Here is a 16,700-nt window from a genome sequence, read left to right as displayed (position 1 = left end):
ACAGGGTGCCCCCTCTCAGAGGTTATTTTAGGTATAAACAGAGCTTGGAAAAGTTACTTTTTTGAACTACAACTCCCATCAGCCCAATCCAGTGGCCATGCTGGCTGGGGCTGATGGGAGTTGTAGTTTAAAAAAGTAACTTTTCTAAGCTCTGGGTATAAATAAGGGACCCCTAGATTGGGGAGATTGAGCTGCAAGGGGGCTGAAGAATCCTCCAGGAAACAATCAAGAAGCAACATCAAGAAGACCCAAGAGCTGTGACCCCTCCCAGACAAGAATCCTTGCTGTGCTGTTCATGGGGCTTCCAGCCAGCACACATAAGATAAGAGCAACTGAAGACAGGTGGGGGGGGGAAGGCAGAGATCTGCTAGCTATTAGTTTCCTTTTAGTGTTTTATTTCTTGCAAATGACAGTTTGATGTAGACAGCTTTGACTTAATAAATCCTTTAACTTCTTCACCACCAGACATGTTCATTGTCTTTTGAAATTTCAAAATAACTTGTCTTGTGCTTGGCCAGGGCTAGGCATTTGGTGATATACTTTTCAGTAGCGGCCCCCGAACTGTGGAACAGTCCCCTTGATGAGGTGCGCCTGGCGCCGACGCTACTATCTTTTCGGCGCCAGGTGAAAACCTTTTTATACTCCCAGGCATTTTAAAGTGTATTTTAAACAGCATTTCCGTATTTTGGATGTTGTTTGGTTCATTATTGTTTTTTATTATTATTATTATTATTTATTGTATTTATTGTATTTATATATTGTGCTTGTTTTTATCTTTTTGTACACCGCCCAGAGAGCCTTCGGGCTTAGGGCGGTATATAAATTAAACTAAATAAATAAAAATAAATAAATACATGATCATGGTTTGTTTGGGGGAAACAAACTATGGTGCTGGGCTGAGACTTAACAGCAAGCCAAACTTCATGGTTTTTTGCTCCACTGGCACCAGGGGAGGACCAAAGCAGGAATGATCAAGCAGCATACACTAGTATGCTGTTTATTCATACTAAGAGACATTAACCATAGCCTATCATGATGTACAACCTGGGCTATTATAAAGATAATTGGTTATTTCAAATGTGTTCTTTTTTGTCTGCACCTAGATTTCAAGAGAGCTTTGAACACATGAATGTTTAATAGTTAAATGGCAGGAGGAATTCAAGCAAAACCAACTGCCCTGAAAGAGGCAGTAGTCGAGCCAAGAAGCCTTCCCTGGACCCTGAAGTATATGACTACTATTACTCTGTCATAAATATTTGCTTCTTGTGCAAGATTCTTGAGAGGCTGGTGGCCATGCAACTTCAGATGAGCTTGGAGGAACTGGATTATCTAGATCTGTTTCAACTGGGTTTCAGGTCCGGTTTTGGCACTGAAATGGCTTTAGTCACCCCGGTTAATGATGTCCATCAGGAGGAATGTGATTCTCCTTGATCTCTCAATGGCTTTTGGTATTATTAACCACAGTTTCCTTCTGAAGCAATTGTGGAGTAGGAGGCACAGTGATACAGTGCTTCTACTCCTACCTGCAGGGTCACTTTCCAGAAGCAGCATTGGGGAACTTCTGCTTGGCCTTTTGGCAAGTATGCTGTTGGGTCCCTCAAAGTTACTTCTTGTCTCCCATACTGTTTAACATCCCTATGAAGCCACTGGAAGAGGTCATTAGGAGGTATAGAGCATGGTTTCATCCATGGAAGACATATACCTCTATTTCTTTATAACATCAGAATCAGGTTAATATGTACAAGTGTCGGCTGGAGGCATTAGTGGGCTGGATGAGGGCCAAAAGACTGAAACTGAATCCTGACACGACAGACACAATGTGAGTAGGTGGCTCTTCAATGTAGGAACTGGAATGACAGCCTATTCTTGATGGGATTGCACTCCCCTAAAGAAGCATTATAGGTCTGTAGCTTGGGTGTATTCCTAGATCCAGCACTGCCACTTGATGCAAAAGTATCTATTGCCAGTTTCAGCTGACGTGCCAGGGCACCCATTCTTGGACCGGGCATCCCGGCCAACATAGTTTATGCATTGGTAACCTCCCATTTAGTGTAGTCTACATAGGGCTTGAAGATGGTCTGGAAGCTGCACCTAGTGCAGAACACAGATGTGAGAGTCCTGGGTGCAGTCTCTTATCACATTCATATGCCAATCTTGTGGACGTTGCACTGGCTGCACTGGCTGTTGATGTTAATTTATAAAGCACTAGGGGCTCAAATACTTGAAGCAGCACCTCTCCCTATACCATCCTGCCCAGCTGTTGACACCTTCAGGAAAGTGCACTAGATATTGCTTTTCCCAGTGATAGGCTAAAAACAGTATACTCTGAAAACTAGACACATTTCAGTTCTTGAAAATATATGACAATTTTTTTAAAAAAAGAAAGTGAGGGGCAGGATAACAATGTTTACTCTTATAAATCTCATACAAGAAAATACGGTTTCTATTTTGTCCAGCAGGAAACAAAATCACATTACGGTCAACAGAGGACTTAGGGTTATATTCAACATAGCACTAAGGAGAACTAGACACATTTCAGTTCTTGAAAATATATGACAATTTTTTTAAAAAAAGAAAGTGAGGGGCAGGATAACAATGTTTACTCTTATAAATCTCATACAAGAAAATACGGTTTCTATTTTGTCCAGCAGGGAACAAAATCACATTACGGTCAACAGAGGACTTAGGGTTATATTCAACATAGCACTAAGGAGATTATTCTGTCAGTATAAGTTCTCTCCTCTCCCCCCCCCCCGTTTACTGTTCTGACAGTTTCCCCAACTCTCTGGAGCAAATTTGGGGAGAGCGAAGGGGGGAGAGGGGAAAAAGTCCCATTGCGGTAGTGAGAATCCTTATACTGGCTTCTGCCAGTGCAATAAGTTAATTGAATATGGCTCCAAATCACACTCTCAGCTTACATAAAAAGGTGAACTACTTACCCTCTCTTTGAATATTAAATCAAACAGAACGCTAATAATTTCTGTTCTGTACCCCTTAATACATATTCTTACAGCAACATTCCACGGCTCATTCCCATCTAATTAAACAGGAAGTAAATTTATATTCCCTCCCAAAATCCTTTGCCTTGTCATCCTCACCTTCTAACTGCCCACTGATCTCACTTTCCTTCCTCTTCACATTCACACCTGCTTGTCTTGATTTTCTCTCTTCCAACCCATGTTGAACCACCTCCATTCTGGTTTACCTTCTGCACACTAGTGAAATTTCTCTTGTAAAATTCAGAGAGTGTCTCTTCTCCGCCATTTCCAAAGGGCCATCAAAACTACTACAGCTTTGATGGCTTGCTGCATGAAAGAATGACCTGACTAGCAAGCTACAAGTTTGTATTTATCATTGAATGTTAAAAATAATTTATGTGCAATCCTATGCATGTCTACTCAAAAATAAAAATGGAAGTGGGTATATAATTGGGGCATGGTATCCTACATCTGTAGTGTGCTAGTGTGCTGATGCAGCAACATGGCAGGTTGCGTGGCTGGACCTATTTAAGCCCACACATCTTCCCATGTCACCACATCAGCACTCTAGTATGCTGAGTAAGTGTGCATGCCTGCCATCACCCAATATGGTGACAGAGGCTTGTTGACGCTCCTGCTGCCATCTTGGGGGATGGCATATGTATGCATGCAGTGTGTTAGCAAGAAGTTGCATGGCTGGACCTATTTAAGCCTATGCTGGCTGCATGGAGGAGCTATAGCCTGGGAGGGTGGAGCTCCTATGCCATGATTTGTGATTATGGAGTGGGAGTTTCACCCTCCCAGTTCCAGCTGTAGGGGCCCATCTCAGCCACAGGGCCCCTCGGCCAGTGCCGAGCCTGGCCGCCCACTAGTACTAGGCTCATTAAAAAGGTTTAGGAAATCATATATCAGCCTCTATTTGCTGTCAGCAGATCTTATAGTTCCAGAAGAAGTATCCCTCAGAATACCAGATGCAAAGGACAAGCAATTGGGGAGGCCTGATCTTAAGTCTCCCAGAACTGTAGTTTGGTGATAGCGTTGAGAATTTTCTGGTAGAGATCCTTAGTTGTTCTCATAGAACTACAATTCCCATGCTTCCCTGATCAGGAAATACTATTAAAATTCCTCACAGTTGTTTCCAGACAACTTCTTTATTGAACATTCATCCTAATATAATTGCACCAGGTTTGTGGGGAGGTTATACAATGTTGGCTGTTTCCTGAGAATTAGCTGTGATTTATTTGCAGGGAGGTTACACATCATTGAGTCAAGTAATTGTTATCCCACACTTTCCAGTGCATCATTTTTCTTACTCTCCATATTTTGGGTGGTGGTGGTTTGGAAATCAGTTTATTGTGCAGTAGTGCCCAATCTGCTTTAATTGTCCAACCTGAATTTGCCAGTATTTGAATCCCACCCACCAAACAGCAACAGTCTGGAAGTGGTCTAAGTCTCTAGTGTAGATATGCTCAAACAAAACTGGCAGTGCTTGCTTACATTTTATTAACTTACCCACCAAGTTAGGTTTACTGAACTTCAGATTTTTATTCATTCTCTGATGCTCAGACAGCTTTGAACATAGGAATTCCTTTGATTTAGCCTCTAATATAGGGCTCATCCACACTGAAGTTTAAGGGGGATTTGAAACTGCTTGTGCCTCTATTGGTATCCCCCCCGTGTCTGCAGAACATCTTCCTTATCCAGTGGGACCCACCACTTCCCCCCCCCCGGTAAATTTGGATTTTCCCGATTTGTGGATAATTCAACAAGGGAAGAAAATTCAGTATAAAATGGCATGTTATTTGACCATGGATGCACTGAAGCACATTGTGTGGGTAGGCTTTTTTCACATGCATGTTGACATTTTGCTAGGGGACATCTATCACTACAACCCCCAGTTTCTATTTTGTTTCTATCAGCCCAAGGGAAAGGATGCAGCCTGCCTTTTCCCACCAGTTGTTGATGAAGGGACATTTTTGGATATTTTTATTTTTGTAAACAACTCTTTTGCACAAAACAGCTGTATTAATTAAAAATTGCCCTTGCAGGTACAGGTACAGGAGCAGGAAAGGAAAAGGAAGCAGCAGCCTTTCAAGCAAATGACTCCAAATCCTTGCTTAGCTTGGAGTCACACACATATAACTTTTGACCGCTCTTTTGCGCAAATCTAGGAAATCAAAAAACTTGATTTCAAAAATATTGTTTTCTTTTAAAGGTGCTTGCGCATGGGTAAACAAATGCCTGCGTGCCCACAGTGGACCTCAGGTTTCCTGGTTTGAAGCAATGCACACATATATTTTCATTATTTTTGACTGCTCTTCTGTGCAAATCTAGTATATCAAAACGTGTGTATTTCAAAATTTAAAAAAATTACAGATGCATGTGCAGGCAAACATACCTGCATGCATGCCCACAACAGACCTCAAGTTTCCAGAACTTACATTGGGAGGGAAAGTACTATTTGAGGGGAGGGGACAACAATACATAGCATGAATACATCCCATCAAGCACCACCCATTAGTGTGGATAGAAATAATCAGGATAGATTTCAGAGACATAAAATTGAAGGTTCTCAAGTGTGGTTGAGGGCACACAAATGCACTTATGGAAACAGTGATCCCTGTATGCATTAATGTCCTAGTGTGGATGCAGCCATAGTCCTAAAACACCTACAAAGCTGCAACATAATTTACATCTTTCTGCAGGACACCACAATAACTCTGATGTTGCAGTTTCATTCAATAAGTCACAAATGCATCTCTGAGCCAAAGAACTCAGCAACTCCCAAGTCAATGGAACTTAGTAAAGAATGACACAACAATCCACTTAAAATGTTGGAAAGGACCCAACAACCCCACCTAATGATATTCTCTATTTCTAATTCCAATATTTTCAGCAACAGAAGATCCCCCCCCGATATCACAGTACTGCATATGGGTGCAGAAATTCACTTCTGCTTGTAAATGTAGATTATGGCTGCAATACTATATACACTTCCCTGAGAGTAAGTCCCATTGAAATCAATAGGGCTTACTACTGAGTAGTCATGCATAGGATTGCACTGTTAATCACTTTTCACAAATTATAATGATATACTGACATGGCAAAACAATGTATACTGTATAGGAAAGAAACAAAATCAAATAAAACCCAAATGCCTCTGCTGTGAATGAAGCAGCGATAAACCATCCCAACAGCTCCTTCTCCCTAAATAGCAGAATTGCCACACCCTCTCATAACAAGGAACCCTCTCAAATATCTCAGTGCAAATTTTCCATTTCTTATGCTTTCTCATTTAACTTGTGTAGTCTGTGCTGTTCTTTCATTGAGGTGTTTGACTTTCTGCCTGGTGACTATTGTCATCTGAATTGCATATATATCCTAGGAGCAATCCCAGGACAATTCTCCCTCCTTAGGATTTCTAGATCACTTCCTTATACTACTCTTTAAGGTAAACAATTGCTTTCATTTTATTTGAATAGGATTCTGGCATTGTTCTGCTATAATGATAGACATTAAAGGCTAATTACATGCTACACTATGAAGGATTTTATGAGCTATCCTTCCTGTAAAAGAAAGGCATTTCTTTGATTTATTGCCAAGTTTCGCAAAATGAAATTCCTCTGCTTTATTGTTGTTCCTGATTAGCAAATCTCATGAAAGTATTCTTGCACAAATTATTATCTTTGCAGCTGTCACACTAGTTATTTTTTTTAAATATAACCTTGTATTTTATTGACTAAGTCACAAGGGCAATGTGCTTTTTTAGCACATATGACAGCCATCTTCTCTGATTGTGCTCTTGTCCTATTATTAGGAATATCATTAGTCTAGGCTCAAAGCTCTACACAGCAACAGGGACTGCACAGACTTTAGGCTGCAATCCTATTCACACTTACCTGTGAGTAAGTCCCATTTAACTCAGTGGGGCTTACTTCTAACAAGACATGTATAGAATTGTACTCTTAAACTAGCAGCCTTGTTCCAATTTAGAAACATATGGAATGCAGAACTGTGCACGATGATGATGATGATGATCGTCATCACCACCACATGGAAATACAGTTGAGCAAGATGGGAATATCTAAAGCATCTGAAACCTCATGCTGTTTTATGTAAGAGGATAGATTTTGCAATACTTGCCATCTCACCCAATTGGAAAAGCATCACAAAACCGCCAGAACACACTTTGTAAATGCAGTGGCCATTTATAGAGACTTTGTTTCTTTCTAAATTAAGGGAAATTTGAAATGTTTTCCCTTAGTTTATAGCAACTGATTAATCTAGAGTAAATAAGAGAAGTCTTCTATCATTTTATCAAATTGTCAGATGGCTACATTTGGGATGAGTGAATCTGTCAATTTTGGTTTCTTTCTATTTCTCATTTTTCCAATCTGGAGTTCAGTTCCTCACATTTCCACATTAGTTGGCTTTTTTTTAAAGGGGAAAAAGGCCTCATGAAAATTCCTGTGTTTTAGTGAAAATGTTTCCAAACATTCACACATTTGTATGTAATTTTGTCCGATATACACATTTTTGCAAAGCAATTTCCCTAACATAATACATTTTTGAATTATTTCCACTAAAATATGCAGTTTTATGCACACTTTATCACAGTATATTAATTTTTGCACACATTATGTGGCTGGAAAACAACATTGCAAAATTCAGAAAAGTGCAAATGCTGAATAATGTTTTGGTTGTGTTTTGATTCTCATATTGTTTCAGAAAGGATGAATTATAGGAAGGTTCACCTTTAAATGTGAACTAAATCAAATTTCTCCTCTATCCATAAGTTGCATCTTCTAAAATGAGGTGAAATCTGAAATACAATTATATTCCTTTGGAGCTCCACTCCTGTGTAAATTATATTGGTAAAATTCACAATTACCTGGTTCAAAAAAAATTATTGCTGGCTTGTAGTGATCAACTAATGTAGGAGACAAGTTGTCCTCTGGCTTAGGATGTTACATAGGTCTGGTATATAATGTTCCAAATGCTTCTGCCCCAAACAATTGTAGAAGCATTGGGAACTTCATTTCTAAGCACCCCAGTGGCAACAGTCACTGTGCTCAGCACCCCTGGTAGTTTCCATTTGCTGCTGGGATGTCTTAGATACAAAGTTTCAAATGCTCCTCGGATCAATGGATTGGGTTTTGAAGCACTAGGAATTTATTTATTTATTATTAAATTTATATCCCACCCTTCCTCCCAGAAGGCACGCAGGGTGGCAATTCCATTTCTCACATTGCTAGGCAGCGACAGAGAAGACTCAAAATTTTAAACCTGGAGTCTCTATTGTCAGACCCCAAAACACACTCTGTTTGGAAAGGAGAGCAGCGGAGGGCCATAGAGGCTTGGTGATGGGTAGGCCTTCAGGCACCTTCATATTCCTGCTGACATCATGCAAATGAGCCTTAGCTGAGAATGGTGCCGTGCTTAATTCAATCCTAGCTTGAATTAGCTCAATGGCTATTCACCTAGGGCATGATGGGATTGTTTCACAATGAAGCTGCTCAGACTGAGAGCTTATATAGGAGCTGGTGGCTCTACCCCTTCCTAGCTCTCAGCCAGGCCCTTATCCAGGCAGGTGCTTCCATGTACTTTCTTCTCCTCCTGATACTACATCGAAGAAACCGTAAGGCAGTATCTTAACTGCTTCAGATTCAAAAAGTCTCAAAGTATGTAAATTCATAATTCAGCAACCACAGTGTTGGCTCAATTCAGACATTATGCCAAACCATGGTTTATGAATTTTGTCATGATGTATGAATTGGCAAATTGTAATTTGTGGTTGCCCAGGAAATAAGAAATAGGTTGGAGTGTGTTTGCAAACTACAGGGTTTTTTTTCATAGGGTTGCCATAAGTCGGGATCGACTTGAAGGCAGTCCATCCATCATGCAAACTATAGTTTGAGATAATCATAGTTTCTTCTGATGTTATATGAATTGACAAACCATAGCTACAGCCATTGTTCCACCTCCTAGGAAAAGGGCCATAGCTCAGTAGTAAACCATGTGCTTTGCATTCAGAAGATCCCAGATTAAATCCCTGACATCTTCAGGTAGGCCAGGTGTGTGGAACCTTTGGTCCTCCAGATATTGCTGAATATTCCACCACCCAATACTTCCACCATCCCTGGTCATTTGCCTTGCTTGCTGGGGTTGAAGGGAGTTGTAGTTCAGGAACACTTGGAGGGCCAAAAGTTCCCCACACCTGAGGCAGGGCAAGGGGAGGTTCCTGTCCATAACCCAGGACAGGCAGTCAGCCAACTGCCAGCTAGCTGGACCAATGGTCTGACATAAGGCAGTAACCTTTGTTCCTCTCCAGAGGTCACTGCATCAGGACAGAATGCACTGTATCACTAAGCAGACAAAAAAATAAAAGCAAGCAGTTCTAAGCATGGTTGTATATGGAAACTCACACCATGATATGATGTTCTAACTTGACTAGTTAAGATAAAACCATAAAGTCCATTGATAAAATGGATTATAGACAGTCGTGTTTTTTTATGTACATCCAGCACATATGAATTATAAATGGCTTTCTAAATCCTTAGCAAGGGAGATTTTCTAGCCATTTCTCTCTGTTCTCTGTTATTAGAAATGTAATGCTGAGGCTCCCCCAAGTGTTCCAGCTGGGGACCAGGATACTTGAAAGATTGTCTTAATCAGAGCTTAGAAGTAATTAGTTACAAAAAACTTACTTGTAATTTGTTACTTTTTTGAGGAAAGAGTAGGCACTGTCTTTACATTTTGATTGTAATAGAACAAGGAGTAATTTTATTATTGTTGAGGAGTAATTGTAATGTTTCCACCATTACTTTTGGCAGTTACTCTGATTCATGGATGAAAACCATGTGTCTCAAACTGGGCTTCTCTGTACTCTTCCCTCGTGCTCTGTGGATGTTTAGGAGGCAATGAGAAAGGAGGTGGAGAGTGAGACGGGTGGAGTGGAGAGATTTTTTTTTTAATGGATATAGTAGAGAAGAATGGAGTAGAGGGAGAAAGGATCAGGAGGCCAAGGATGTGGATGAAAGAGGCAGCAGTGGAATGGATATGAGAAGAGCCCTACGACAATGGAACCAATTACCTAGAGAGGTAGTGGGCTCTCCGACACTGGAGGCATTCAAGAGGGAGCTGGATAGCCATCTGTCAGCAATGCTTTGATTTGGATTCCTGCATTGAGCAGGGGGTTGGACTTGATGGCCTTACAGGCCCCTTCCAACTCTACTATTCTATGATTCTATGAGAACTGTGGAGGTGAGAGATGACAACGTGTGTGTGTGTGCGCATTTGCAGTGCTTTAACTTTTTTGCACCCCAGGGGAAAATGTTTCCTTGGATGGGTGAGTCCTAGTTGGTGGCAGGGCAGTGTCCGGGAGATGGTTGAGTGACAGAAATGATGCTTGCTGGCTGAGAGTGTGTGTGGAGGGGGGTTGCACTTGGTCTGACATGCAAAGATCTAAGTGGTGGCCTCTGCCTCCCTCCCGGCCTCCCTTATCAGCAGCGAGACCATCACTGCTACCTTATGGATAAAAAGAATTATTCTACTGTGTGTGTTTATTTTTTTTATGCTGCTTAGGTGTACAGTAGCCAAGGCCAGCACCTTGGAAGCACTCTAGTGATTTTTTTAAAGTAACTGTAATTGTAGTGATTACCTTTGAGTAATGGTAAATAATCAATTCCTTTCAGAATAATTGTAATTGTAATGGTAATTTATTCCTTTTTGGGGCCATGTAATAGTAATCGTAATTTATTCCTTTTTAAAAGCAATCTTCCAAGCGCTGGTCTTAACCCTTATATACCCAGTTAATCACTGCACTCTGCAGGTGAGGGTCTCCTGCAGATACCATCTTATCAGGAGGTCAGTTCAGCACAATATAAGAAGTGAACCTTTAGTGTTGTGGCACTTACCCTTTGGAATCCCCTCCCCTTAAATATTAGACAGGCGCCATCTCTGTTATCTTTTAGGCACGTTCTGAAGACCTTCCTCTTTCAACAAGCCTTTTAAGTAGAGACCTTATCCCAATCTGCGTCTGTGTTGGAATTGCTTTTTAAGATGTTTTCAAATCTGTTTTTTTAAAATATGTTTTGTTTTAATATATGTTTTTAAAGATGTTTTGTTTTAATATGTTGTGAAGTCTGTTGTTTTTAAGATGTTTCAGAGTGCTTTTAGTGTTTTTGTTTGCTGCCCTAGGCTCCTTCTGGGAGGAAGGTGGGACATAAATTGGACTGGAAACATTCCTTGTCTTAAATGTTGGGAAGAGTACATGCAATGATAATACTTCCATAGGGAAAAGTTAATTTGATAGCTACAACTCACTTTGTAGGTTTTATCAGAGGCTATGTTCACTTGTCCAAGGCCACCATGATGCTGATATCACGATTACTTCCCACTTAGTGTGTTTGCACATCACATATGCACTTCCAAGTAGAAAAATATAATATCAAAATCATATTTACTGATTCAGGAGGTTTCACTAAAGTTATATCTCCTCTTTTACTTTCATTTTCCCTTTGTCATGTTGACCACAATGAAATTAAAGTGAGTGGAAGGACCTAGTATTCCAGAGTAAACTCTGCAGTAACAATGTTTATCATTAATATAGTGCTTTAGAATGATCAAAGTCTTTCTTATACATTACTCAGAGAAGAAAACATGTAACAGAGTTTATTTTATTATCCTTGTTCTACAGATTGGAAGTTGAGGCTGAGAGATGGTGGTTAGTAAGTCCACCTAGTTGAGTTCATAAGAAGAGTGGGATCTGAAACAAGGACCCTTTAAAGTTATGTTTTCTTTCATTTGTTTTATATTTGTTGCTGAATTATATTTTTAAAATCAAGATATTTGAAAAAATAGTTTGTTACTTGCTATTGGTAATTATGATTCATTTTTGAAAATATATTCATTACACCAATTATCTTTAGAAAACAAGATAAGAGTTCAACAGTGCTCATTTCACCCATGAAATGGAATTAGTTATGTAAAGTCTTGGTTAACATTATTGCTCAGACATGCTCTATGTTTTCAGAATTAACAAGGAGCCATGATGAAGAATGAAAATACTCACAATAATCTTCTCGGGGGAGATTCCGTAATCGTATGATTCTTACTGTTAGCATATAGCATGGTGATTCTTTACTCTGCAAAACAAGCCAAAATATACAGATAAACCTTTCAAGTACTGGATGTATTTCTTGTGGTTTATAATTAGTAAAGGTCACTGGGCTTGAGCCCAAACACAAGCTTTCTGGGTGCACAATGCTAATCTCAAAGAAAATGTGAAAATTATGAGGTTTTGAAGTCTTCTCCAGCTTGGATAAAAATCCATACTGGAAAAGAACTCCTATTTTACCCATCTATCCACCCAGCCCACTCTGATCCCCCTTTTTCTTTTTTTTAAAACCATACTTAAACCATGGTGTCAGCATGGTGCATTATATGTTTATATGTTTAAGTGACCAAGTTTGCGGTGAGAGGGGAAAACAGAAAAATCACCCTCCTCCCCCCATCTCTGGTCAGCACCTGGAGCTAACACATCGAGTACACCCTGTCAGCCTTTGAAAAGTGTAGTTGCAAGGCCCTTAGAAAAACTGGATTTCCGAAGGGGCCACACATCAAGAGCTGTAGATTTAACATATAATTTATCAACATTTATATGATGATTGACATAGTATACTCAGATCCTTGAAATATCTTCCAGTATACAAATCACAGTTATCCTGTTGCTAAGGGCCTAGAGCTAAGTCAAGATGGTGGCATGAATTTGTTTTTATTTATTAATGTTACTTTTATACCACTTTTCAGGCCAAAATCTCCCCCAAGTTCCTAAATAACAATCATTGCATAAAAATATGACAAAGCAGAGCAGTAGAAAAACTAAATAATAAATTCACAATAAAGGGATGAATTATGATAAATATTTATTTCCTTTCCTTTTCTGAACATAAGGTTAGAAAAGATGTATAAATATATGTGAACTTTTGGATTTTATTTAATTACTTAACTTGAAATCATATCATGGTATACAATATCATGTAACTTTGCTTTTCCTTTCCCCCACTAAATAAACAAACAAAAATAAAAATAATTTTAAAAATTCACAATAAAGCTGAATACGCTAAAATGCCTCAGAGAATAAAAATTAATTCTTTATGTGGTGCTGAAAGGCTAGCACACTCAGTGCCAGATGACTCTTCCTAGGAAGATCCTTCCAAAGTTGAGATGCCACAACCAAAAAGGCCCTATTATCAGAGCTTGGAAAAGTTACTTTTTTGAACTACAGCTCCCATCAGCCTAATCCAGTGCCCATGCTGGCTGGGGCTGATGGGAGTTGTAGTTCAAAAAAGTAACTTTTCCAAGCTCTACCTATTATGAATATGCCTGATTATCTATTTGGATGTTCCCTCAAAGCTAATAAAATTAATTAGACTGTACTGCTGTAGATTAGGAGTGGGCAGAAGATAGATCAGAACTAATATTTCTCAGGGTGATTTGAAGTAGATCAGCAAAGATTTCTGATACCCATTTTTTTTAATGACAACCACAAAAATGACTCCCCCCACCCTAAATTGTGTTACTGATATGAAGAAAGTTGAGGAGGACCAGGTGTGGATTTGTGTGTGAAAGAGTTCCATTCAGTTCTGGTACTTTTACATGTACGCCTGGCTCCTGTTAGCAGATCTGAGCCGGGCCAATTCCAGGTTTCTGGGGGCCCTCAGGCACAGTGGCCCCCTTGTCATCTCTCTAAGGGGTCATTGGCTTACCTCTTCCTACCACCTGTCTTCAGTGCTGCAGTGGCCCACAGCTATTGCTACTGCTACCACTACCACCTCCTCTTCCATGCTTGCTCACCCACCCACTCAGTGGCTAGAGGCCTCCGGGTGCTCTGCCATGAGCCCTTCCACAGCCAGTGCTGGCAGAAACACACCAGCCCCACCCCCTCAGAAGCAGCTTCCATGATGTGGGAAACTTTGACTCATGGACACAGTAGCTGTTGCATGAGGCACCACAGGAGAATGAGAAGTTTCCCATACCATGGAAGCTGCTTCTGAGGGGGTGGGGCCCAATGTGTTTCTGGTGGCGGTGGCAGCGGAGCACCCAGAGCCTCTAGCCGCTGAAGGGATGGGTGAGCACAGATGAGGTGGAGGTGGTAGAGGTGCTGGCAGGCTCCCACAGCAACAAAGACAGGCAGCAGGAGGAGTCCAAGCCTGGCACTGGTAGGTGATCAGCCCCTGTGAACTGCTGGGCCCTCAGGCCAGTGCCCAACTTGGTCTCCCGCTGGAGCTGAGCCTGGATTTGAGGGTTCTGAAATCTGCCTAGTGCTTATATAGACAATAGGTCTAAAAAATATCAGCACCTATTAATTCATTGCCCAGTGCTAAAACAGTAATATTTTATCACTTTGAAAATGCAATTCTCTTAACAGCTGGTACATCCACTACCATTGCTGAGTGTTGCACGAAATATCTGACACCCTAGCCCTTTTTGGTGAAGTCAAAATGCACAAATGGTAGGGGTTCCCAAACTGTGGCCCATGGACCAGCAGTCGTCTACAAGCTTCATTCAGGTGGTCCACGGTCTGTCTGTGAGGAACAGACAGAGCAGTGGCTGTAAACAGCAGACGTGGCACATTAACTATTCCTATTGATTTCTAATTGTACTTTTATTGCTTCTTGTATTTGTTATCTTGTATTTTATTATTTATTTTTTATTATATTTTACACTGTATTCTATGACAGTGGTTCTGAAATGTTTTTCCCCATGGACCACTTGAAAATTGCTAACCATCTTGGCAGACCATGTAATCATCTTTCTGCCTGTTGTAGCAATTCTAATTCCATTTAATTCAAATTGAAATACAATAAAACACAATATAAGAAATATAAGAAGCAAGAAAAATATAACTGAAAATCAATTTGAATACTCAGTGCAATGGATGCATAATCTCCCATCTCCTATCACAAATCCACAGACATAACACAGACCACCTGAACGAAGGTGGTGGACCACTGGTGGTCCACAGACCACAGATTGGGAATACCTGTTCTATGGGATTCAAATTGTAAAACAATAAAATACAATAGAGTCAATCAAAGAAGCAATAAAAATACCATTAAAAATCACACAGCATCTAGCACTAGACAGAAAGATTAAGTGATTCTCAGCAATTTTCAGGTGGTCCGTGGGGGAAAAAGTTTGGGAACCACAGCCCTACTGGATTCTAAACTGTGCAGGCAACAGCTTTGGTCCATGTATCCAGCACTTGAAAGCCATGTGACCTTTTCAAGAGCCATGCTCACAGAACCAAACACATTGTTGACAGTATCACCTTTGAAAGAGCCAATACCCTTTTAGAGGACTGAGGGAGTGAATCAAGATTCCCTTTCTTTTCCTTTTCCGATGGTGGCAGGGAAGGGAGTGCTTACATCCAGCATTCTAATCCTTCCTAAGCAGGTGACCAACACTATCAAAGCTGACGGTATGAACTGTACACTGGGCATTGCTATTCACATTTCTTTGGATTATGGCTGTTGATTGCAAAAATCAAATGGAAATTAAGCATATATACTTATGTCTCACTGAAGTCAATCAACAGTTTTCAGGAGGATTTAGATATAGGTAATTTTTTCAGAATCGTATTCATCAGACTGAAGTTTTTGAAACAGAGGTCTCATTACCAATAAATTAGTGCAACTACTACAAACAACATATAATAAAATCAACAGGCAAAATTTCATTAAATTCCCTTCTCCAGTATATCAGATTATTCTAGTTTAGGGTTGCCAGATCTCTGGTTTTCACCTGGAGGCTCCAGTTTTGGGGGCTTCTCTCTGGGTCTCCAGACTCTTAGCTTTCATTTTTTTTTTACAAAAAAAAATTAAGTTTCTATGTGGTCTGGTTCAAAAAATAACCAAAATGTTAGCTGTTGCCCCACCGTAACTTCCATTAGTACCGGTTGCTCTAATCCCTGCACTTTCGGGTTTTTAGCCAATAAGTGAAGTTAGGGTTGTGATTGACAAGATTAGTTGACCCCCAGTCAATACCTAAACCCCATTTCAAGTTCTGAGCAGAGCTTCCTTTTCCTGCTTGTCTCACATCAGGAATTCAGTAAATATATAGCCTTCAGCAGCATAAAGAGTACTTTCTCTGTATAGGATTGGGGCTTGCTTCTGAGTAAACATGCATAGGTTTGCCCTACCACAGAAGATCACAGCAGGATCTTGGTGGGCATACACAGTAAATAATTTTACTGGTTTCCCCCTCACAGTTATAGTTCCCAACACCCTTAACAAATTACAGTCCCATGATTCTGTGGTGGGATTCATGTGCTTCAAATGTATGTTGCATGTGCTTTAAATGGATGGTGTGGATCTGTCCTAGATATGCTGTGCATTCATTAGTGAACTGAAAAGAACAATTTTAAAATATATTTTTAAAGCAGGGCTATAGCTCAGTCGTAGGGCACATGCTTTGCATGCAAAGGTCCAAAATTCAATCTCTGGAAGAGAATATTGCCTGGAATCCTGGACAGCCAATGCTAGTCTATGTCATCAGTACTGAGCTAGATGGTATCAAATGGCCTGACTCAGTGTAAGGCAGAGATCCAAGGGCCACAGTGACTCCAAAATTTATTTATGTATTTTATTTACAACATTTATATACTACTTTATTGTAAAAAACCTCAAAACAGTTTATGTAAAATGTAAATGTACTGCC

The 16,700-nt window shown here is 40.2% G+C and overlaps 1 protein-coding gene across 3 annotated transcripts in view; it reads right to left on the bottom strand.

Annotated features, from left to right (window-relative positions):
* LOC133377368 (cytosolic phospholipase A2 epsilon-like) overlaps positions 1 to 16,700 on the bottom strand; it is a 72,746-nt gene that overhangs the window by 45,032 nt on the left and 11,014 nt on the right. For all 3 annotated transcript variants that reach the window (XM_061611336.1, XM_061611337.1, XM_061611338.1), the window contains one exon: positions 12,052 to 12,124. In XM_061611336.1, coding sequence (XP_061467320.1) covers positions 12,052 to 12,124 — 73 coding nt within the window. The remainder of the gene's footprint in view (positions 1 to 12,051; positions 12,125 to 16,700) is intronic.

The sequence above is a fragment of the Rhineura floridana genome, chromosome 2 (genome assembly GCF_030035675.1).
Source record: "Rhineura floridana isolate rRhiFlo1 chromosome 2, rRhiFlo1.hap2, whole genome shotgun sequence".
NCBI classification, from domain to species: domain Eukaryota; kingdom Metazoa; phylum Chordata; class Lepidosauria; order Squamata; family Rhineuridae; genus Rhineura; species Rhineura floridana.
This window is presented reverse-complemented; position numbering and strand designations above follow the sequence as displayed.